The following is a 26,106-nucleotide window of genomic DNA, read 5'->3' as shown; positions in this document are numbered from 1 at the left end:
TGTCTTGACAAATGATGCGAGGAAAGAAGGGGAATCTTTATCGAACAGGAGTAAGATTAATGGGGAGGGGGCGGATGTTGACAGGTGGTATCGCGACGACCACGTAGATAAGGGCGATAACACAGCGGCTGTCGGATATAAAAGACGTCACTGCTATTGCGTCTGCAGCGTGTGTTTGACAGCAGATACTCTGAGCGTCACACGATGGAGAGGTATACAGGTCGCGTTGCCCTGGTGACGGGCGCCAGCTCAGGTATTGGCGCTGCCATCGCACAGGCGCTGGTCAGGAAGGGACTCAAGGTCGTCGGACTCGCCCGCAGGGTCGACAAAGTCAAGGTAAACAGCCGCATTGTAGCTCAAAAATGGTTCAAATGGCTCTGAGCACTATGGGACTCAACTGCTGTGGTTATAAGTCCCCTAGAACTTAGAACTACTTAAACCTAACTAACCTAAGGACAACACACAACACCCAGCCATCACGAGGCAGAGAAAATCCCTGACCCCGCCGGGAATCGAACCCGGGAACCCGGGCGTGGGAAGCGAGAACGCTACCGCACGACCACGAGATGCGGGCCGCATTGTAGCTTCTGTCCTGCAAGCGACAGCAGAATAACGACTTCATGGCTATAGCGGGTGGCATATGCTGACAGCAATCAGTTTCCTGCATAGCGCTAAGCTAGTTAGTGAATTTTATCCGAATTGGATGCTACTGATCTCCGCGACTGTTCCTTTATAGGGTGTAGGAAAATTTCCGCAACCACTCACAATAAAAGATTATTTATTCGTCAAATAACCGGTTTCGGGCTTGTGTCCATCCTCAGGTGTTTATACTTTCATGTACATGTTAATATTGCTAGAGATCACTGTATAAATACAAAGAAAATTATTTGCCGGTGACTAATCAGATACAAGTGGAACAGTTGTAAGTGGCAAAGCAACACTTGGCGAAAATATATATCTGTACTTACATAAAGATAAAGCATCATTATTATAATTATGCTGTGGTGACAGGTTTACAAAACCGGAACATGCACGTGAAAATGATAACAAATGTGCAACTGAGTGGCAAAACTGTCACCACAGCATAATCATAACAATGATGCTTCTTCTTTATTTAAGTACAGGTGTATTTTCGACAAATGCTGCCTTGCCACTTACAATTGTTCCACTTGCATCTGTTTAGTCACCAGCAAATAATTTTCTTCGTATTTATTCAGTGATCTCCAGCAATATAGACATGTACATGATTGTATAAACACCTGAGGATGGGCACAAGCCCGAAACCGGTTGTGTGACGAATAAATTATCTTTTATTGTGTGGCCGGCAGCTTTGGCCGAGCGGTTCTAGGCGCTTCAGTCCGTAACAGTGCTGCTGGTACGGTCGCAGGTTCGAATCCTGCCTCTGGCATGACTGTGTGTGATGTCCTTCGGTTAGTTAGGTTTAAGTAGTTCTAAGTCTATGGGACTGATGACCTCAGATGTCAAGTCCCATAGTGCTTAGAGCCATTTGAACCATTTTTTTTTCTATTGTGACTGGTAGCGGACATTTTTCTACACCCTACTAGCTAGTTAGTGCCGTAAAGTACGATTTCACCCTTCAGTGCTCGCAATGTACACTCCATACCATTTACATCATAGGCAGAATGCTGTATGTTTGCCTGTTGTACCAGCACACTTTAAATTAAAATAAATTTTTAATATACCACTTTTTTAAATTGTATAAAAAAGTATTAAATACTTTTTCCTAGCCCCATACAGACTCCTAACCCCATACAGATAGACCAGAAAATTCGGGATTGAGAATTTTTAACGAGGACAGTACGTGAAGGATTTAAAACGAAAAAGGAGGGGCGCAGGCAGCACATAATTAATGCATGAATCATTTACCTCCTCACTATTAGCTATAGCTATTAGGAATATGCACGGGGCAATGATAAATTTTTCACACTTTTTAGTTCAATTTAACGACATGGTGTTTTAAAAATTCGTTTTTATTTAATTTATTGATTTCGCACTTCTCCACCCTCAGACATCGGACTTAACATATTTGTGACGATAGTACAAGTCCTCCTGCACTCTGGTGCAATTTCCTAGCGTTGCCCTTCCCCATACACGACAGCATCAACTGCGAACTGCCTCGTGGAGCTTCCATTGTTACCCACCAGGTCAGTTAGTCACAAGGTGTTAGGGGTATAAGTGCAGCTATTTCTATTGGTGACTGAGGTCATTGTACTGAAAAACATTGCATAAGTAATTACTCCATAGCAGACTAATAATTATAGTTCCTAGGAGTACTATGTTTTTAGCTTGGTCAGTACCTCAAAGTACATGTGGCAAGAGCAAGCAAATAATGCTTATTTTCCCCTGGGCAGCAGGTAAGGCGTTGTAGATGCATGGACGAAAAACGGTTAATCTATACTGACAGGAGTAGTCCATTTAATGGCGCAATTACAACAGTGCAGAAAACACCAGTTAGTAAATGATGTGAGGTGTTTGTGGGAGGAATATTAGATCCAGAGAAAAAAGAACTAACACACTGAAGTGCGTAAATATTAAGATACCTATGTTCATAATATTTGCACTTATACCGATAACACCCTGTTCGTAGTCAACGTTAACGGCCCTAAAACACTCCACTTGGGGGCTTCGGAAGTTACTTTTACGTTTGATGGTTCAGTAAACGCTGGCCATCGTTTGCATTTTAAGAACGCCACACTGTAATAACGACTGCTTGTTCAATAAACGCTCTTAGTTTAATATTTTTTCCTGTCACAACATCAGTCACTAATTTAGATCAATCTTCAATGGACTTAGATCAATCTGCAATGGAAACGTACTGTAGTCACGACGTCGTAATACTATGATCTCATCCCTTCGTCTGCACAGGCTCTTGAGCTCAAAGATGCCCCCGGCAAGCTGTACGCCCTTCAGGGCGACGTCAGCAGCGAGGAGAGCATCTTGTCCGCCTTCAAGTGGATCGAGGACAACTTGGGAGGCGTAGATATTCTCGTCAACAACGCTGGTGTCATCGGGGAATTGCCTCTAACAAGTGAGTTGAAATTATCTCTCCACTGCCCGATGAAACACATGGTAAGGTAACGACGCTTCGTAGATATCATTCTTACTTAAGAAGATCGTTTGTCGTAGACAGAAATAGCGTATATCTTGCAGTTATCAGTATGAACTGTTGCCTGTTACAGATAAAGACTTTGGACAAGCGTCGAATTAATTACTGTGGGCTGGTATATCTGCCAGTCTGTGGTTTTTAGGCGGCTTCTCACGCTTGTTTAGAAAAATACTGCTGTGATCCCGAAATTCCGTATCATAGAATAAAGGATTTCACGATTCACGGACAGATGGCGCACACGACTTCCCTCCCTTTAGCTGTCGGCACGCGTGACGAGGCAGCTAATGTTGATGTGCACGCAGACGGTATATCAACGTGGCAAGTACAGGGTGTTTCAAAAATGACCGGTATATTTGAAACGGCAATAAAAACTAAACGAGCAGCGATAGAAATACACCGTTTGTTGCAATATGTTTGGGACAACAGTACATTTTCAGGCAGACAAACTTTCGAAATTACAGTAGTCACACTTTTCAACAACAGATGGCGCTGCAAGTGATGTGAAAGATATAGAAGACAACGCAGTCTGTGGGTGCGCCATTCTGTACATCGTCTTTCTGCTGTAAGCGTGTGCTGTTCACAACGTGCAAGTGTGCTGTAGACAACATGGTTTATTCCTTAGAACAGAGGATTTTTCTGGTGTTGGAATTCCACCGCCTAGAACACAGTGTTGTTGCAACAAGACGAAGTTTTCAACGGAGGTTTAATGTAACCAAAGGACCGAAAAGCGATACAATAAAGGATCTGTTTGAAAAATTTCAACGGACTGGGAACGTGACGGATGAACGTGCTGGAAAGGTAGGGCGACTGCGTATGGCAACCACAGAGGGCAACGCGCAGCTAGTGCAGCAGGTGATCCAACAGCGGCCTCGGGTTTCCGTTCGCCGTGTTGCAGCTGCGGTCCAAATGACGCCAACGTCCACGTATCGTCTCATACGCCAGAGTTTACACCTCTATCCATACAAAATTCAAACGCGGCAACCCCTCAGCGCCGCTACCATTGCTGCACGAGAGACATTCGCTAACGATATAGTGCACAGGATTGATGACGGCGATATGCATGTGGGCAGCATTTGGTTTACTGACGAAGCTTATTTTTACCTGGACGGCTTCGTCAATAAACAGAACTGGCGCATATGGGGAACCGAAAAGCCCCATGTTGCAGTCCCATCGTCCCTGCATCCTCAAGATGTACTGGTCTGGGCCGCCATTTCTTCCAAAGGAATCATTGGCCCATTTTTCAGATCCGAAACGATTACTGCATCACGCAATCTGGACATTCTTCGTGAATTTGTGGCGGTACAAACTGCCTTAGACGACACTGCGAACACCTCGTGGTTTATGCAAGGTGGTGCCCGGCCACATCGCACGGCCGACGTCTTTAATTTCCTGAATGAATATTTCGATGATCGTGTGATTGCTTTGGGCTATCCGAAACATACAGGAGGCGGCGTGGATTGGCCTCCCTATTCGCCAGACATGAACCCCTGTGACTTCTTTCTGTGGGGACACTTGAAAGACCAGGTGTACCGCCAGAATCCAGAAACAATTGAACAGCTGAAGCAGTACATCTCATCTGCATGTGAAGCCATTCCGCCAGACACGTTGCCAAAGGTTTCGGGTAATTTCATTCAGAGACTACGCCATATTATTGCTACGCATGGTGGATATGTGGAAAATATCATACTATAGAGTTTCCCAGACCGCAGCGCCATCTGTTGTTGAAAATTGTAAGTACTGTAATTTCGAAAGTTTGTCTGCCTGAAAATGTACTGTTGTCCCAAGCATATTGCAACAAACGGTGTATTTCTATCGCTGCTCGTTTAGTTTTTATTGCCGTTTCAAATATACCGGTCATTTTTGAAACACCCTGTATATTCACGAAAACGGACGCGCGTAAAATTCCTGCGTTATTTCCATTAAAAGGCACATTTCCTGCCTTGTCCATAAGCTAGCCACGTTGTTCCGTCTGTGGCATGTACAAATATATTTCAATTTCCATCAATATGTAAGAAAACAAAAAGGAAAAATACATGTTTCCTCAAGGCAGTGTTATAGGCCCTTTGCTGTTCCTTATTTATATAAACGATTTGGGGGGCAATCTGAGCGGCCGTCTTAGGCTGTTTGCTGATGACACTGTCGATTATAGACTAATAAAGTCATCAGAAGATCAAAACAGGTTGCAAACCGATTTAGAAAACATATCTGAATGGTGCGAAAATTGGCAGTTGACCCTAAATAACGAAAAGTGTGAGGTCATCCACATGAGTGCTAAAAGGAATTCGTTAAACTTCGGTTACACGGTAAATCAGTCTAAACTGAAAGTCGTAAATTCAACTAAATACCTAGGTATTACAATTACGAAAAACTTAAATTGGAAGGAACACACAGAAAATGTTGTGGGGGAGGCAAACCAAAGACTGCGTTTTATTGGCAGGACACTTGGAAAATGTAACAGATCTACTAAGCAGACTGCCTACACTACGCTTGTCCGTCCTCTTTTAGAATATTGCTGCGCGGTTTGGGATCATTACCAGATAGGACTGACGGAGTACATCGAAAAAGTTCAAAGAAGAGCAGCACGTTTTGTATTATCGCGAAATATGGGAGAGAGTGTCACAGAAATGATACAGGATTTGGGCTGTACATCATTAACAGAAAGGCGTTTTTCGTTGCGACGGAATCTTCTCACGCAATTTCAGTCAGCATCTTTCTCCTCCGAATGCGAAAATATTTTGTTGACACCGCCCTACATAGGGAGAAATGATCACCATGATAAAATAAGGGAAATCAGAGCTCGTACGGAAAGATATAGGTGTTCGTTCTTTCCGCGTGCTATACGAGATTGGAATAATAGAGAATTATGAAGGTGGTTCGATGAACCCTCTGCCAGGCACTTAAATGTGATTTGCAGAGTATCCGTGTAGATGTGGATGTAGATGTCCAGTCAGTAATGGCATTAGTTTATAAAGTTCACCAAAGCGAACAAATTCACTCCTGGCAGAGAGCGCTTTCATATTTATTTTATGACCAAGTCCCGAAATCTTATAGAAAACATGAAGGTAAAAAAAAAGTATATAGAGGGACACGAACCCTCTACCATTTTACCTTATTTTCTATAGCGCGACCCATCAACTGACACAGCAACACTGAAATTTCGCAGTGTGCTACCTTGTTTTGTATGTTACGGTCATCTAGAGGCTATAATCGCTGAAATGTAACTAACGTTTGACTGTAATAAATCGTAACAAGAACGACACGTTTTTCATGAATGCTCAACGTGCCGTTGCCGCTTGACGATTATGGCATTATAAAAGGTCTTTTTTTTTAAAAAAAAAAAAAACAAATTGTACCAGTGAGGATTCGTTCTCGAGACATTCAACGTGCTAGTACTTAGAAACAGCATAATATATTCGTAAGGTGTAATGCATAACATAAAATCCAACGAATATGGACTGCGATCGAACACGACAAATACAATATGGCGTTCGCTTTCTGCTTGTGGCATAGTGAGTGTTCTTGCTTCCTGTTGTCTCTATTTTACGTGGCACGTTGCACAGACATCGCACGTGTTTCACGTGGCAAAGTGGCTCGTCAACGTGAAATAGCAGGAAGTGACATCACAAAACTGGTACAGCACCACGTCAGCGATAGCTAACTCGCCCCGTGTGACGACAACTTTAGGTTACCTTGACGACTGTGGCCTTAGGAAAGGCATCCGGTCAGAAAGTTAAATAACGGAATAAAGTCTGCCTACTTCTGAGAAAGCGGACCCCGTACTAGAGTGAATAATTGCTAGGGAAAAGAAAAGAATGTCATCAGCAAAATGGCGTCCGCTGCTGCGCTGTGTGACAACGTTTGTGCAGTAGGCTATATCACATAAAGTGCCGCTAGTTTTCATTACACGCTAACGCCTACCACTTAGTTGCACGTCGCAGATTTGTTTGTCATAGGTAATATATGCTAATTAGCGATAAGCCTGCATGCCACGAAAGACTAAAAATAGATATCTGTGTACATAGGTGCGAAGACAGCTGACTGGAAACGAATACTGGACGTGGATGTTCTGGGGCTGTCCATCTGCACTAGGGAGGCATTCCAGAGCATGCTGAAGAGGGGCGTCGATGACGGGTTCATCATCCACATCAACAGGTCAGCATCTTCTTCAGTTGCATTATAACTGGAGCACAAAAAAAAATCCCGTGCTAAACACTAATACTGGGTGGTTATAATAATAGTATAGCTACTCGCAGTTGTGCAGTGTGGGCTGTAATTATCTTGTGGCAACGAAACTTAGCACATATTCTGGCGCTGTACAGCACCTCGTCGACATCTCCGGTACTCTCATTGAAAAAACTGTGTAAGCAGTGGTTAATAATATATTAGCGATACGCCTTTATCACATGTTTGACCTTTTCTACCCACTTCCGTTCCTTTCATTACCTAGGGAAACATTTTTATGCGTCTTTCTTGAATTCACAGCGCCAGATTTTGACCTGGTGGCCAAAATTGGAACTAATTTTTTTCCCGATTAAATCGGTTCCGTATTAACGCATTCGACTATCTAATATGTTTCGCTGCCATGCGATAATTACAGCCGACACTGGAACTCTTTGAGTAACTGTGCTTTAAATACAACCAACCGTAGATTAAAAAGAGAAGGCCAGCTGATGTGGAAGTCAGAGTGAGATACAACATCAGTGATGATGTTAGTGGCGTTTACTTTCTATTTCTTTTCTAATGACCTCGTTGTCGACGGGACGTTAAACACTAATCTCCTCCTCCTACTACTTTTATTTAGTTTTCACTTACATAGCAACATCACAGTGTAATTTAACAATATGACTTCATATATTTCACACAATTTGACATTTCCTATTGAGCAAAATATTTTGTACTATAGTATATGTACCAGAGCAATGCTGGTAGCGCACTTGCCCTCGAAAGGCAACGTTCCAACTTCGAGTCCCTTCCCGGCAAACAGTTTTAATCTGCGAGGAAGTTTCATATCAGCGCACGCTCCGCTGCAGAGTGAAAAACTGATTCTGGAAATATCCCTCAGGCTGTGGCTAAGCCATTTCTCCGCAACATGCTTTCTTCCAGGACTTTTGGTGCCACAAGTTTCACAGGAGAACTTATGTGAAATTTGAAAGGTACGAGATGAAGTACTGGAGAAAGTAAAGCTGTGAATACGGGTCGTGAGTCGTGTTCGGGTAGATCGGTTCGTAGAGCACAAGCACGAGAAAGGCAAAGGTCCCGAGTTCGAGGCTCGCTCCAGCATACCGTTTTAATCTGTTACGAAGTTCCATATCAACACACAACCCAGTGCACAGTGAAAAATTCATTTTGGTAATCAGTTGGTAGAGCACTTGCCCGCGAAAGGCAAAGGTCCCGAGTTCGAGTCTCGGTCCGGCACACAGTTTTAATCTTCCAGAAAAGTTTCCATCTTAACACTTGCCCCTAAGTCATAGGCAGCTGGGGACCTTCCATGTAGGCTGTATCTTCTGGAGCAGACAGCACGACTGCGCGGGGTAGCCGCGCGGTTTGAGGCGTCTTGTCACGTCCGTGTGGCTCCTCCCGTCGGTGGTTCGAGTCCTCCCTCGGGCATGGGTGTGTTTGTCGTCCATAGCGAAAGTTAGTTTAAGTGAGATTAAGTAGTGTGTAGGCTTATGGACCGATGACCTCAGCAGTTTGGTCCCATAAGACCTTACCACAAATTCGCAAACACAGCACAAATAAAAGGAATATGTGACTCGGAAGGGATCTGTCTTTCTTGATTATATTAAAAGCGCTCAACGCTCCTTCAGATGTCACGTCTTCGGTTACGACTCAGAGAAAGTGATGTGCTATGTGGCACCTAGAGTGCGCCACAGTACACATACTGGAACATTATTCGCTCTTTTTCGCGAAATGTGAGAGACAGTTTTCTCTAGTCGGTATCTCTACAAGTACTATTCGATTCTGCTCCCGTCAGATTTGACCGATATGTCAGCTCCGTTTGCTACGAGTGAGCTCCGATTGGTTGTAGCTTCCTACGTAGTGCCTGAGATAATCCGAACGAGTGGAATTCGCCGAACTAGATCGCTGGTTAGCGAATCCGCTCAGCAGCTCTAGGTGGTACACAGTACTTCCTTCCGAAAGGCAAATGGCAATTATAGGAATAGAATCCGGCCAAAGAAAACTCTGCTGACACGATATTTCGCCATTGCCGGAACAGGTGCCGGAAAAAATGTAACTATTATGCATAAATAGGCGGACAGACCTAATACTGTATAATTAAATTATTGCAGAATAAACTACAGATAATTATTGGTATCAAGTAATTTCACTCCGATACTGTTACTCTTTTACTCGGCATTTTTCAACTCACACTTTTACTCTTATCAGTATTTTAAAGCAGGTATCGTATCGAATGATCCTAGTACTGATTTATTTAACCAGAATCCTACTTCTGTAGCCGAGGACGCTAACGCATGCCTGTGCGGTAACACTCGACTATAAGATAAGCCGGTTCGAATCCTAGTGGTGGATGAAATCTTTACTGTCAGTATTTAGTCGGCAAGGGGAGAAGAGATTGTGGTATAAAGTCTCTGACCACACCTTTCCGTCAATGTCCAGGATTAAATTCGAAACTTCTCCACAGTGTATCACGATGTGAGGGCTTGTGGATCTGTAGACGATGAGTGGAGCAAGCTACACTATGTGATCAAAAGTATCCGGACACCTGGCTAAAAATGACTTACAAGTTCGTGGCGCCCTCCATCGGTAATGCTGCAATTCAATACGGCGTTGGCCCATCTTTAACCTTGATGACAGCTTCTACTCTCGCAGGCATACTTTCAATCAGGTGCTGGAAGTTTTCTTGGGGAATGGCAGCCCATTTTCCACGGAGTACTGCACTGACGAGAGGTATCGATGTCGGTCGGTGAGGCCTGGCACGAAGTCGGCTTTCCAAAGCATCCCAAAGGTGTTCTACAGGATTCAGGTCAGGACTCTGTGCGGGCCAGTCCATTTCAGGGATGTTATTGTTGCGTAACCACTCCGTCACAGGCCGTGCATCATGAACAGGTGCTCGATCGCGTTGAAAGATGCAATCGCCATCCCCGAATTGCTCTTCAACAGTGTTGTTTGGCGAATAGCTGGAAAACGTTACTTGTCATCACACACTGAAGTGCCAAAGACTTTGGTATAGGCAAGCGTATTGAAATACAGAGATACGTAAACAGGGAGAATACACTCTGCGGTCGGCAACCCCGTTGTTAGATCGGTTACTGCTGCTGCAATGGCAGGTTATCAATATTTAAGTGAGTTTGAACGTGGTGACATAGTCGGCGCAGGAGCGATGGGACTGAGCATCTCCGAAGTAGCGATAAACTTAGGATTTTCCCGTACGACCATTTCACGAGTGTACCGTGAACATCAAATCTCCGACATATCTGGGATGCCCTGCAGCGTGCTGTTCAGAAGAGATCTGCACCCCCTCGTACTCTTACGTATTTATGGACAGCCTTGCAGGATTCATGGTGTCAGTTCCCTCCAGCACTACAGACATTAATTGAGTCTGTGTCACATCGTGTTGCGGCATTTCTGCGTGCTCGCGGGGGCCCTACACGATATTAGGCAGGTGTACAAATTTCTTTGGCTCTTCAGTGTATGTAGTGCTAACAGTGAAGTACAGAGGAGGTGGTGTTACGGCATTGGTGCTTTTGTAGCGGTTAGGGTGGATCCCCTTGCCGCACTTAGAAAAACGCTAAATTTAATGTGGAAGGATATTAAGATATTTTATAGCATTTTATACTGTGTATAGCGTACAGTGGAGGAACTGTTCGGTCCTGATGATTCTTTGTGTCAGTATGACAATGCACCCTGTCATAAAGTACGTTTGTGAGATAATGGTTTGTCAACAATAACATTTATGGAAAGGACTGACCTGCCCAGAGTCCGCATCAGAACCTAATAGAACGCCTTAGAGATGACTTAGAACATCGACTACACTGCACACCCCAGCGTCCAACGTGGCTACCCTCTCTGGTTTTGACTCTTGAGGACGAATGGGATTTGTTTTCCTTTATTGTATTTCAATTCCCCATCGAGGCAGGCTGGCAGCAGCATATGCGCTGCTCTTCAGCCGAAAGACATAGAACAAACAATAGAAATTTAAAAATAACAAAGGAGAAAACATGGTGAACATAGATACAAAAAAAAGGGGAAAATCAAGGAAGACAAAAGACAAAAAATGGGCGACTGTAAAATGGAGATAAAAACTGTAAAATAGTAGCGCACACGAAAAACCACACACTGGGACAATTAAAAGAACACAAGGACCAGTATGACTGGAGCATAAAAGTATTCACGGATGGCGTAGCACATAACAAACACTGACAGTAATACTAAGTACAAGGCCAGTACACAATTACATCACACCTCTTGACGCACAGTAGAAACAGCACTAAACACAACACTGATGTGGTACACTGACGATGATCAAAATGGAGGATCTGCCATGCGCAAGGAGATGAGGGAGAAGGGAAGAAGGGAGGGAAGGGTAGAGAGGGGGGCAGATGGGCGGGGGGCACACCAAAGAGAGCCAGGTAGGGAGGGACATGGAAGGGAAAGAGGCAAGGATGGGGTGCAGGATCTCTGGGGGGGAGGGGGGGAAGGAGGAAAGGGAGAAGGAGAGGAGAGTAAAAAGGGGGCCCTGTGGAGGGGGGCAACAAGGCCAGGTTATATTTGGAAGGAAGGGTATATGTCAAGGCAAAGTTCATCATCTGGGAGGGGGAGGCGCTGGAAATTGCCCTGATGAAGGGGATGGAGAGTGTGGAGGTGGAGAGAGGATAGAGGATAGAGGCACGGCACTGGATGGGGGATGGAGAGGAAGGAGGAAACCAGGGGGTGGGAGGGATCAAACCTACGGACAAAAAGCGGGTGGGTGCAGAGATCTAGGCAACGCTGGCATAACAGAGGATAGGACGGATGAGGGATTTGTTGGTGTGAGGGATGGTGGAAGGATGCAATCCCCATGTCCTGCCAGACTGGAGTTTCAGGAGGTGGGAATGGGCTTTCTGCTGGAGGGTCTGGAGGTGAGGGGTCCAGGTGAGGTGATGGTCAAGGGTGAGGTCAAGGTATCTCAGGGTGGGGGTGAGCTGGATGGGATGATCATAAAGGGAGAAGTAGAAATCATGGAGACGGAAGGAGCGGGTGGTGCGGTCTATGATGATTGCCTGGGTTTTGGAGGGGTTGAGACGGAGGACCCACTGGTTACATGGAGGGTGCGCTGGGACCATTGAAGGGTAGGATAGAGAGCCAGGAAGGCGGTGTCTTCAGCATACTGGAGAAGGTGGACAGGTGAGGGTGGCTTGGGCATATCAGCTGTATACAAGAGATAAAGGAGAGGGGAGAGGACAGAGCCCTGGGGGACACCAGCAGTGGGATACAAGATAAGGGAGTTGGTGTTGTGGAGGGTGACATAGGAAGGATGGTGCGAGGAAGGAAGCGACCAGATGGACAAAATTGATAGGCAGAGTGTAGTTTTGGAGTTTAAAGAGGAGACTGGGATGCCATTCATGGTCATAGGCATTTTGGAGGTCGAGAGAAACAAAAATGGCGGAGCGACGGGAGTTGAGCTGGAGGGAGAGAAGGTGAACGAGGTTAAGGTGCTGATGGATACGGCCAGAGAGGATGGATTCGAAGACCTTACTGAAGATGGAGGTGAGGCAGATGGGATGATAGGAAGAGGTGGCAGAAGGGGGTTTGTAGGGTTTGAGGAATAAGAGGATGCGGGAAGTCTTCCAAAGGTCAGGGTAGAGGCACGAATGGGATGCCATTCCTCCATAGACATTCAGAGACCTCATTGAAAGTGTTCTGAGCTTTCAAGAAGAGAGGACACAAGCTATATAAATCTCCTCAAATAGGTGTCCGGACACTTTTTATTATATAATGGAGAAGTATATTATGGAAAAGTAAACTTAGGGAACTGTGCATTCGCCTCCATAGAGTAATTTTGAGGTAGTGAGTGAATGTTTGAAGCACGTCTCTTTGGTTACAGTGTGTTGGGCCACATACCGCCTGGCAGCTCCGATATAGCGATGTACGGCGCAGCCAAGCATGCTGTCACGGCCCTGCTAGAGGGACTGAGGAAGGACCTCGTCGCCAGGAAGAGCAAAATACGGTGTGGGGTAAGTTCTCAGAAAAATCTCACCGCTATCTGGAGTATAGAGTCTATTAGAGTCAATGCTCATTAAAACTGTTGGATGGCTGTAGCAATTTTTGGTCAGTAACCCATAGATGTTTTTCGGCTGATGGAGGTGTCACGGCATGTCAGGGGTCAACATTTCCATGAGATTCCTTCTAGCGTCAATGATCCATCGGCCATGAAGGATTTATGGGCTATTTATAATGACTAGAGACCGGAAAATTAATGTGCGTATTCACTGGAATGATCTTTCCAGTTAAAAGCAATGTGCTCGCTAGTGATCTCTGCCATTACATGCCATATATTGAGCCACAAGTACTTTGTTCTGAAAATGCCTTCCTGGTGCGACAGGTTCCAATTGCTTTCACCTGTCGCAGCTTGAAGCACTTGGCACATTTGTCCATAAAGCTCACTCACATTTCGGAGATGAATGAAGCCTAGATAGCGCCATCTGATATTTTCTCTAGTAAAGGTACACAGAGCTCTAACTTAATCGTGTTACCAGCAAATAATGGGCCAATCATGACACGAGTGTGAATGCGGAGGAAGAGCCGAAATCAATTTCATATTCGTCCTGTATTGCCGATTTGTTAGCTAAAGCCAGCTGCTGTAGTTCTTAGGTAGGCGTGTCTGTGGGAACTAGCCGCAAGACTTGATTTTCGCTACGTGCTACGAGAAGCGTAAATGCAAGGGCACACAGCGAAACACATGTACGTTATTCATAATGAATTTCTTTAATTACGCCTCTCGCTGACAAAAGTTCTGTCGCTGTTGATGTTTGTAAAGCATGTGTCGTGTTTGCAGTGGGCTTGTTGCTAAGCGTCTTGTGATGTGAATATGTTTTATACTGTTCTTTTTCTCATCAAGATATTCCTTTTGTGTTTTGTATGTGATGAATATTCTAATCGGATCCAGTTGCTTACGCACTTCCCATTATTTTCCTCGTTTTAAAAAAAATCTTTCTCAACATTGACGAATTCCTCTCGGAAAAAGAGTCAAGTAATATATTCTCTCCGGGCGACATTTCGAATAGATTCTTACAAGTACTCTTCTGGCAAGGTGTCTGGGTCCTGTAGTAAGCTGTTGTTTGTTCGTTTACACGACCCAGAAGACGCAATTAACAGTACCTACACATTTTTTAAAAGGTCATCTTTCAGAGTCGCTTAGTGTTGCCGATGAACACATCTTTCTTAACTAGCGGTTTCGATCATTTTCAGGTATAATAAAACTATTTACAATAACCTGTATCACCCTTGCCAAAGTAGTGTCAAACTGATGATGCAAAGTATACTTGAGCATGAGAGTGTACTAAAACTGATTATATATGGTTCAAATGGCTCTGAGCACTATGGGACTTAACATCTATGGTCATCAGTCCCCTAGAACTTAGAACTACTTAAACCTAACTAACCTAAGGACATCACACAACACCCAGTCATCACGAGGCAAAGAAAATCCCTGACCCCGCCGGGAATCGAACCCGGGATTAATTATATACATCAATGCATTTTACTGTTGACCGTATAATGTATTTTATCATTGACGGCAATGAGTCAGGGTGGTTTTTATCGTACTTAATGCTAAAGTACGCCTTTAGCGTAGCGGTTGTTGTAAACATGATCATATGATCGAAACCAGTAGTCAGTAAAGATTCATCAGCAGCTGTTGGCGGTTTTGGAAGACGATTTTTTTGAAATGCTTACAAACTGTGGGTCACCACCTGCACAAAGTATTTTAGGACTCAGACGCTTCGACAGGAGAAGCTAGAAACTTGTCGAAACGTCTTTCCGAAACGAATACATTAGCAGCTGATTTTCCGATATTTCATCAGAGCAATCCGTCGACAAAACTTTCATTCTTCCTGAACGCCGAATCCGCAAAACACAGTGTAGGAAACAGGGACACAATAGCAAATTGAGAAGAAGAAGAAAAATCACAATTTTTGGCACCCAATAATCAGCAGAAGACATGCAAGTCATTGATCTGGAGGAACAATAACTGCTGTGCCGGATGAAATTATACTCGTTGATACAACGATAAGTTCTTTTGTTTGCTCCGGGAGGACACTGGGTGGAGACTGTAACACATAAAACATTAGTTCAGTTTATTACAACACAGATAAGAAGAATTATTTAGCTGGTTAGAGTCCATTTCCACCAAACTGTCATGAGTATTCGCAACTGTCTGTGAACAGCGACGTATCACTTGATACACACAAATAACAGGTCTCTCTCTCAGCACTATTAACAAAACTTTCACGTAGAGTCCCACCAATACATGGATCACACAGCTTGCGTACTAGAAGTTGATGGCGGACAAAATGTGTTCAGTGAGCCGCTAATGGAATATGACACTTGGTTCACTGCTCGTAATTCAACATTATTATTCCTTCATTTAAATACACTTAAATGATCACATATAGACTAACTATATCTGTATAAAAGATTTCTTGATCAAAACGACGACTTACTTACAAATACCAAGTGTGATGTAAAGCCACAAGGCGCCCACTAGTAGATATCTGGAAAGAGCACCCACCGACTGGCGAAAGTAACAGCGTGCCTTCTAGCCAAAACTCCTGCCTTGCTGTGACCTGTTAAAGATGTTCTGGGCTTTTGCAGGCAAATGTTTACTGCATTCTTTGCAAATCTTTCCGCAACGGCACAGTCGAACAGTGGCGCAACAAGGCTGATGTCACACAGAGCTATTACAGTATAACAATTAGCAGAACATTAAATCACCGAACATGTGTAACTTCAGATTTTTGACAGTATAATAAATGGAATCAGAGATTTCCAGTTTAGCACCGCAGATAAATGTGCCTCAGACACAATACGAACCCTAGAGTAGCCCTGGTAGATGATTGCTGGGTTCTTATTACGACACTTGAGAGTTTTCTCCTTGGCCGCTGGTGGGCAACATGGCACCGGCTACTGGAAGGCGCTCTCGCAGGAAAATGTACACTGTGCACATTAATAGGACCACGAGTCAAAAGCAGACGTGCAGGAAGAGTCAGTGAGGTGCACCAGGCCTCTTGGTTGAGGATCTGTGGTGGTGCATGCAGTCAGAGTCAGTGAGGTTCTGGAAGATACGGTCAATGATGATGAGCCATGCCGACTCCAGCGTGGTGGCCAGCTGCACCAGGCCTCTTGGTTGAGGATCCGTGGTGCATACAGTCCGATAAAGGTGGTCCCACATATTCCCGTCTGGATTAAAAACTGGGGAGTTTGGTGCCCGGGGGAGTACGGTAAACTCATCCTGGTGCTCTTCGAACCACGCATGTGCGTCGTGTGAAACGTTGCATTGTCCTGCTGGTGGGTGCCATCAAGGCAAGGAAAAAAAATTGCTTGTAGTTATGGACATGGTCCCCGAGGATAGATGCAGAATAGTGTTGATCCAATGTGCCTTCCATAATTACGAGATCAATCAGGGAATGCTACGAAAACATTCCCCCAGACCGTAACGCTCTTCCTCCGGCCTGGATCCTTCTGATGATTGTTTCAGGACATTTGCTCTGTGACGTTTCACACCGTACACGACAACAGCCACTTGTCTGGCGGAACATAAAACGTCATTCGTCTGAAAAGGCCATCTGTAGCCAATCAGTGGACGTCCGGTTGCAATACTGGCGTTCAAATTCCAGCCTTCGTCGCCGATAAACAGCTATCAGCATGTGTGTGTGTGTGTGTGTGTGTGTGTGTGTGTGTGTGTGTGTGTGTGTGTGTGTTTGGGGTCTACGAGGGTTCAACGATCCTCTTACACATCGATGCATGAACTAGGCGTCTGCTGCAAAGGTCGCTGATCGATCGTTGAGGAGATGCTGGTGATAATCCCTTGGTTTTACCTAGGCGGTCAGTTGCTCAACAGTTGTTTTCGCACGAACACTTCTCCGCAGCCGTTGTTCACCCCTGTTGTCTACGGCGCACGTCGCACCGTAGTTGCATCGGCGCCGATTTTGGATAGCGTCATTTTGCCACCACAGTATATGAGTATTTTAACCATAGCGGCACGCCAACAGTTTACAAACTTAGCTGCTTTGGCAGTCCTTCCGCCCCGACCTAGAAGCCAATGATCATGTCCTTTTGGGTGCCAAATGAATTTCTCCGTCTCCACATTACGACAACGACTGCACTGTTTTCTGCGTACCCCGACGGGCTTTCTACAGGGTGATTCAGCAGTCCCTTCCGATTCTTTTTTATGCAACTGGCAATGCCTTCAAATACCATGTGCATGATTTTCACAATCTCTACTTCGCTACATGCAAACTATTGGTCCTACAGAAAAATTGAGCAGGACCTTTCTGTAGGAAATTTATTGTAGTTAAATTCTGCACTGGGATATGTTTTCGCTAGAGATGTAGTTCTTGAATTATTCAAGAAAAACGAACAAATGTAAACTTCAAATAAGTGTTTCTGAATAGCTCGAAAACCTCGGTCTACAGCGGAAACGTATCCCAGTACAAAATTTAACTAGACTAAACTCCTTACAAAAGGGGCTTATTCATTTTTTCTGTTGTACTGACTGTTTGCACGCTACCAGCGAAAGAATATGAAAATCTCGTGATTGGTTTTTGAAAGCATTGCCGGTTGCACAAAACCCTTCGGTAGCGGCAGTGAATTACCCTGTATACCTTGCTAGTGCTGCCAACTGCCGTATCTGAGTCGTTACTAGCTTTTGATGTGTACTACTCACCCTCTTTGAAAGAACACTCAGGTCACTTTGGATCGCCGTAGATGGCATAGAATTGGCACCAAGAGTTCATGTGAACCTCCAATGGCAACGGAAGGTCGGCAATGAAGTGATGTGCCAGCCGATTGCATGGAATCAGCGAACGAAGATGGGTCGACCTGAAGAAATGGCAGAATGGCAGATTGGAGCCATCATGTTCGATGTATCCGTGACAACAATATGAAAGAAGGTGCTCAGTTTCTTCATCTATCAAGACAATACAACGTGTTTAGTTTCAAGCCCGACAGGTACTGCTGCGATCAGTAAATGCAGGTCCACCTCCACCAGCATCTGGGCAACCTTTTTGAGGGAAACTCTATGCTATAGACGCGTGGCGCCGAGTATTTCGCGAAAGTCCATTCATTATTCATTGCAGCAGCTGAAGCTATGCGTCTTCAATACGTATTCAATAGAGCAAACAAAGCAGAAATTGGATAATAGGTAACTGGGAGGGGGAGGCATGTAGAGTGGTTCGACGAGCTATTATTTTGCATCTTTTGAAATGATTCAAGGCGTCGAGTGCACCGACCTGCCGAAAAGCAAAGGTGGAATCAGTTTATCGATATCCTCAATGGCCATGAAATCTACATTCCTGTCCACACCTGACCTTACACAGATACCACTCTTAATGCTTTATTGCTTCGCCAATCCTCTTGAGGTGTACCACTGTTGAAGTCCTTGGTCCAGCTAGGGATGATCTTGTACCAGTCCTTCTACAAATCTCATATCCTATACCAAATCAGATGTATATCAACTTATTTATCCACCACGACAAATCCAGAACTATTCCCTCACTGTCTGGGATGTCTAATGCGTCCGCACCCACACCAGAACAAAAGGCCAAGATTCCAGTCTTCAGGCCGGTCGTTGTGGCCGAGCGGTTCTTGGCGCTACAGTCTGGAACCGCGCGACCGCTACGTTCGCAGGTTCGAATCCTGCCTCGGGCATGGATGTATGTGATGTCATTAGGTTAGTTAGGTTTAAGTAGGTCTAAGTTCTAGGGGACTGATGACCTCAGAAGTTAAGCCCCATAGTGCTCAGAGCCATTTGAACCAATTCAATCTTCAAAATACTGTCAACATCCATCGTGAGGCTGATTACATACAACACATCATCACAAGTGCAATTATCATTCATATCCCTATCTTATCTAATTGCTATGACCATCCCAGCCTCTCAGATGTTCTTGACCTTCTCCAAGCATTTCACCATCTCTACAAGTAAGTCCTTCTTACTTATGGCAGAGATGCTCTCACATCCCACCAACAACTCCAGCGATATGTTCGCAGTTACTTACTATCTGAAGAGCGTCGTGATTGGCAGATATCATGCGCCAAATTAAATTAAATGTTTATAAACTCTACAAAATACTGAAAAGCATTCGATATGCCTTCAGAGAAAACATTGTACACAACAATAAGCCCATCCTTCATAACCTCACCAAAGTCAACCACTTCGCATCCTATTTCCAAAATAATACCTTCACCGTCACATTTGACCCAGCCGTGGATAATTCCATCAATCTATGTGTTTATGAACGTAGTAACTTAGACATCCCACCAGTTGCAACAACTTGCAGTTCTTACTCAGCGCTTCACGAATACAGCTAAGACAGCAGTGACAGCTGAAGGCATAAAAACTCTTGCAATACGCCGACGATACCACCTACCAATTACCCATGACACCATCCAACCATTTTTCTCCCTCTGACATTTGTATCTCCACGTCGAGTGGTGTCATATGTGGTAACTTCAAGCAAATCCACACAAAAACTGTCACCAACTTTGGCCACATTACTCGTCGAATCGATCGAACAGATTTCCACTTCATCATCTTTCAGTTACTCTCACCAACACAGTAAAGTATTTAGCATTAACCTTTGACAGGAAAATTATATGGATTAAACTCGTGCTCATCTTCCAACACAAATACGTACTGCAAGGAACACTCAAACAAATTAAAATATATTGAGCTGTTAATAATACACTCCTGGAAATGGAAAAAAGAACACATTGACACCGGTGTGTCAGACCCACCATACTTGCTCCGGACACTGCGAGAGGGCTGTACAAGCAATGATCACACGCACGGCACAGCGGACACACCAGGAACCGCGGTGTTGGCCGTCGAATGGCGCTAGCTGCGCAGCATTTGTGCACCGCCGCCGTCAGTGTCAGCCAGTTTGCCGTGGCATACGGAGCTCCATCGCAGCCTTTAACACTGGTAGCATGCCGCGACAGCGTGGACGTGAACCGTATGTGCAGTTGACGGACTTTGAGCGAGGGCGTATAGTGGGCATGCGGGAATGGAGGGACGAATGGAGACGTGTCGTCTTCAGCGATGAGAGTCGCTTCTGCCTTGGTGCCAATGATGGTCGTATGCGTGTTTGGCGTTGTGCAGGTGAGCGCCACAATCAGGACTGCATACGACCGAGGCACACAGGGCCAACACCCGGCATCATGTTGTGGGGAGCGATCTCCTACACTGGCCGTACACCACTGGTGATCGTCGAGGGGACACTGAATAGTGCATGGTACATCCAAACCGTCATCGAACCCATCGTTCTACCATTCCTAGACCGGCAAGGGAACTTGCTGTTCCAACAGGACAATGCACGTCCGCATGTATCCCGTGCCACCCAACGTGCTCTAGAAGGTGTAAGTCAACTACCCTGGCCAGCAAGATCTCCGGATCTGTCCCCCATTGAGCATGTTTGGGACTGGATGAAGCGTTGTCTCACGCGGTCTGCACGTCCAACACGAACGCTGGTCCAACTGAGGCGCCAGTTGGAAATGGCATGGCAAGCCGTTCCACAGGACTACATCCAGCATCTCTACGATCGTCTCCATGGGAGAATAGCAGCCTGCAATGCTGCGAAAGGTGGATATACACTGTACTAGTGCCGACATTGTGCATGCTCTGTTGCCTGTGTCTATGTGCCTGTGGTTCTGTCAGTGTGATCATGTGATGTATCTGAGCCCAGGAATGTGTCAATAAAGTTTCCCCTTCCTGGGACAATGAATTCACGGTGTTCTTATTTCAATTTCCAGGAGTGTATATTGAGCTTTTGAAATGCCGGTAAAATTGATTGAGAGTCCAACCTGTTTTATTGCACTCGCTCAGAGACCAGTAGGACTGCTTTCGTACCATGGAAGTACCTCCGCAGGTGTGCTTATGCCTAAAAAAATTTATACAAAACTTAATAAGAAGCCTACTACTGACTTATTAAGTTCGAATTCATAATACTAAAAATTAAAAACATGGCACGCAAATTAATAAGAAAAGGCATGTGCCGCTGTCATAAAATTACTTACAAGGTCTAATGCCCCTTGTTAATTAAGTGGCTTAATGCGTGTTCCAAGGTGGAATCAGAAACACTGCTGACGCAACCATTAAGGGGAGTCAAACTTAATAAAGCCAGTTGTTACTGATAATTTTCTTTGGGAGGCGCCATGAATCCCTAAAATAAAAGCGTCGTAAAAGTAATGGTGAGGAAGGTCCAACAGCGGCTCTAGGCAGACCTAAATGAAAGAATAATTTAAACAATAATGTCGGACTCACATGTGGTAACGTGAAACCGTCTAGACCAGTGTCTACCGCTCTCATATTTGACAACACCAATACATACCATCAGAAATTATAGGTGTGTTCGTTAATTGAAAGTCTATGTGAGGCGATATTTCAAACCGTCCCAAATAATACGGAGGAAACAGGAGCTAAGAACGGTGCTTACCAGAAAGAGCTGTTCAAAATGGTTGAAATGGCTTTAAGCACTATGGCACTTAACACTGAGGTCATCAGTCCCCTAGACTCAGAACTACTTAAACCTAACTACCCTAAGCACATCACACAGATCCATGCCCGAAGCAGAATTCGAACCTGCGACCGTAACAGGCGACCGCCCGTTGTGGCCGAGCGGTTCTAGGCACTTCAGTTTGAAACCGCGCGACCGCTACGGTCGCAGGTTCGAATCCAGCCTCGGATATGGATGTGTGTGATGTCCTTAGGTTAGTTAGGTTTAAGTAGTTCTGAGTTCTAAGGGACTGCTGACCTCAGATGTTAAGTCCCACAGTGCTCAGAGCCATTTGAACCATCTGATCGTAGAAGGCGCGCGGTTCCAGATTGAAGCGCCTAGACCCGCTCGGCCACAGCGGCCGGCCCAATAATCTTCACATTGTGAGCTACACACTTAAATTTTATATATTACATTAGTGAATTTTCTCATGGCACTTTTGTTGCCTTAGTCTGAACTCACTTTCAGAACTCAAATTAATCATCAAATTAACTAATTTAGTACGATTGCATTCTAAATTGCTGGTGTATTCATGTATCATCACAATAAAATAAAAACAGTGAATACCTAGGGGAGTATGAACGAGAACTGTGGCGTTTTTCAGTTTACGAAAACGAAGACAAGTTATATTCATCCTTTTACAACTAGACTCGAACTGACAAATCTTACAGAAAAATTACAAACATAAATCAAAACTAGAATGGTGTTTGATTCGCAAAGCATTCAGTGTGGTGAAAACTATACAAGTTCTCTCCCAAAGTAATCCCTCTTACAGCGCAATCATACCCCATTTACAAGAATCCACTGAGAGACCAAATTACATTCAGATGGAACCAATTGTGACCGGCTACACTACAAACTATGGATCACGGAGAACAGAGGGCTGTGAGTATCTTTTAACAGCATTACGCCTGTGCAGCAATACTTTACTCTCTCACCTTGGTTCATACAGAATCAGAAAACGGTATACTGTAGACGAGGGATGGATCGCAGAGGCAGCTGTAACGCTCTGATACATCCACGAAAACTTGCAAACTACACGTACTGGCGTTCTGATTATTAAAGTGCGGGAAACTCCCCTATCAGAGCCCTGAAATCCCAGCACATTTCAGTGTGAGGTGCACCCGTTCGCTGGTCTGGCCAGCTAGTTTGACTCACAGGCACGATGGCCTGTCAAACGTCAGACAGCCGACTCAGGACGAATAAGTTCACCCTCGTGACACATAATATGTCTGAGATGATATGCCGTTCCACCGTCCGTGCAGTTGGAAACTGCCACTGGCTCTTAGTCCACCACAAGTTGCATTCAAAAATGGTTCAAATGTCTCTGAGCACTATGGGACTTAACATCTGAGGTCATCAGTCCCCTAGAACTTAGAACTACACTCCTGGAAATTGAAATAAGAACACCGTGAATTCATTGTCCCAGGAAAGGGAAACTTTATTGACACATTCCTGGGGTCAGATACATCACATGATCACACTGACAGAACCACAGGCACATAGACACAGGCAACAGAGCATGCACAATGTCGGCACTAGTACAGTGTATATCCACCTTTCGCAGCAATGCAGGCTGCTATTCTCCCATGGAGACGATCGTAGAGATGCTGGATGTAGTCCTGTGGAACGGCTTGCCATGCCATTTCCACCTGGCGCTTCAGTTGGACCAGCGTTCGTGCTGGACGTGCAGACCGCGTGAGACGACGCTTCATCCAGTCCCAAACATGCTCAATGGGGGACAGATCCGGAGATCTTGCTGGCCAGGGTAGTTGACTTACACCTTCTAGAGCACGTTGGGTGGCACGGGATACACGCGGACGTGCATTGTCCTGTTGGAACAGCAAGTTCCCTTGCCGGTCTAGGAATGGTAGAACGATGGGTTCGACGACGGTTTGGATGTACCGTGCACTATTCAGTGTCCCCTCGACGATCACCAGTGGTGTACGGCCAGTGTAGGAGATCGCTCCCCACACCATGATGCCAGGTGTTGGCCCTGTGTGCCTCGATCGTATGCAGTCCTGATTGTGGCGCTCACCTGCACGGCGCCAAACACGCATACGACCATCATTGGCACCAAGGCAGAAGCGACTCTCATCGCTGAAGACGACACGTCTCCATTCGTCCCTCCATTCACGCCTGTCGCGACACCACTGGAGGCGGGCTCCACGATGTTGGGGCGTGAGCGGAAGACGGCCTAACGGTGTGCGGGACCGTAGCCCAGCTTCATGGAGACGGTTGCGAATGGTCCTCGCCGATACCCCAGGAGCAACAGTGTCCCTAATTTGCTGGGAAGTGGCGGTGCGGTCCCCTACGGCACTGCGTAGGATCCTACGGTCTTGGCGTGCATCCGTGCGTCGCTGCGGTCCGGTCCCAGGTCGACGGGCACGTGCACCTTCCGCCGACCACTGGCGACAACATCGATGTACTGTGGAGACCTCACGCCCCACGTGTTGAGCAATTCGGCAGTACGTCCACCCGGCCTCCCGCATGCCCACTATACGCCCTCGCTCAAAGTCTGTCAACTGCACATACGGTTCACGTCCACGCTGTCGCGGCATGCTACCAGTGTTAAAGACTGCGATGGAGCTCCGTATGCCACGGCAAACTGGCTGACACCGACGGCGGCGGTGCACAAATGCTGCGCAGCTAGCGCCATTCGACGGCCAACACCGCGGTTCCTGGTGTGTCCGCTGTGCCGTGCGTGTGATCATTGCTTGTACAGCCCTCTCGCAGTGTCCGGAGCAAGTATGGTGGGTCTGACACACCGGTGTCAATGTGTTCTTTTTTCCATTTCCAGGAGTGTACTTAAACCTAACTAACCTAATGACATCACACACACCCATGCCCGAGGCAGGATTCGAACCTACGACCGTAGCAGTCGCGCGGTTCCGGACTGAAGCGCCTAGAACCGTTCGGCCACCGCGGCCGGCCAAGTTGCATACCCGAAGTCTCACCCACTAAGGAATGACCTAAAGTTTTCCAGCTGGGGTGGACCAGTAGCCGATGGCGGCAAAGAATCACAGTCACTTTCCACGAAGCCTTGAACAGGAGTCAAAATAGAAAACGCCCGCCTCCGTGTTGTACATACCAGTCAAACTATCCTCGACTCATTGAATCTCTACAATTGACTGCTCTGATTGCCTGGTAGCCAATCCAGCACAGCACTAGAACAGCCTAGAACCTCTCGGCCACAGCGGCAGGTAAAGTGCTGTTATACCTGTTTGTGCAGAATGAACATCCATGCTGCATAGTAGTAAGGCCGTCAAAATTGGCTTTCGGGTTTAAGGGACGACTTAGCCTTCGAGAAGAAGACGTGGAGCCGCGGTAACAGCAGAGCACTGATCATTATACACAGGCTTGGTGCACGGATGACAACAAGAGTGCATAGCAGGCACGCTGAGTACCACTGTGGGGTTCCCTGAAAGCAGTACAACTCGCTTCAGAATAGACAAGAAATGTATTCATTTCTGTTGCCGTAGAAAACGGTAAAAATATAAAAGCCTATGCTCAGTTGTCTATATGGAGTTACTTATAAATAAAGTACAAAAATCCAAACTATAAGAAAACAAGAGATTGACGTAAACTGCTAGTATTTGTACTTTAGCGGGAGATAAAGTGGAAGCAAGGAGGGGTGATGGTTTGCAAGGGAACGGAAAAGGAAAAAAAAGCAGGAGAAGGGGAAAAATGGCTCTGAGCACTATGGGACTTAACATCTGAGGTCATCAGTCCCCTAGACTAAGAATTACTTAAACCTAACTAACCTAAGGACATCACACACATCCATGCCCGAGGTAGGATTCGAACCTGCGACCGTAGCAGCCGCGTTGGTTCCAGACTGTAGCGCCTACAATCGCTCAGCCACTACGGCCGGCGGGGAAAAAGGAGGAGAGGGGAGGAGGAGTTATTGGAAAGAGGAGATGCGTGGATGAGAAGACTGAATATGGTAGTTATAATAATACAGCGACCCCATAATTGCAGTTAGTCGAAAGACCCTAAATAATCAAAATTCAATAAAAGACTGCGATGTTTGAGATCTGTTTGATTTTTCAGGAATAGTGAAAGTGTGTGCTTACTAACCCCTTATAATCTGTACCTGATCTAAAATATTCAACACGGTTCCTACAGTAAAACAGCTAATGCAGCAGATTGAACTCTTAATCAGTTTTATCAACTATTTATCACGTCGGTATATTTTAATTTGTTTGAGTATAATTATTTTACCCGTGGATGCCCTGCTTAGAAGATTGTTCAATACAAAGACTT

At 45.5% G+C, this 26,106-nt stretch overlaps 1 protein-coding gene across 1 annotated transcript in view; it reads left to right on the top strand.

Moving 5' to 3' along the window:
* Nucleotides 1–204: 204 nt before the first annotated feature.
* The window catches only part of LOC126455860 (dehydrogenase/reductase SDR family member 11-like), a 40,552-nt gene continuing 14,650 nt past the window's right edge, over nucleotides 205–26,106 (top strand). Inside the window, exons 1-4 of the mRNA XM_050091621.1 lie at nucleotides 205–336; nucleotides 2,887–3,049; nucleotides 7,150–7,279; nucleotides 13,173–13,302. Of these exons, the coding sequence (XP_049947578.1) occupies nucleotides 205–336; nucleotides 2,887–3,049; nucleotides 7,150–7,279; nucleotides 13,173–13,302 (555 nt within the window). The remainder of the gene's footprint in view (nucleotides 337–2,886; nucleotides 3,050–7,149; nucleotides 7,280–13,172; nucleotides 13,303–26,106) is intronic.

Source organism: Schistocerca serialis, chromosome 2, assembly GCF_023864345.2.
Source record: "Schistocerca serialis cubense isolate TAMUIC-IGC-003099 chromosome 2, iqSchSeri2.2, whole genome shotgun sequence".
Taxonomy (NCBI): Eukaryota; Metazoa; Arthropoda; class Insecta; order Orthoptera; family Acrididae; genus Schistocerca; species Schistocerca serialis.
Note: the sequence above shows the minus strand (reverse complement) of the source record. Positions and strands in the feature narration are given on the sequence as shown.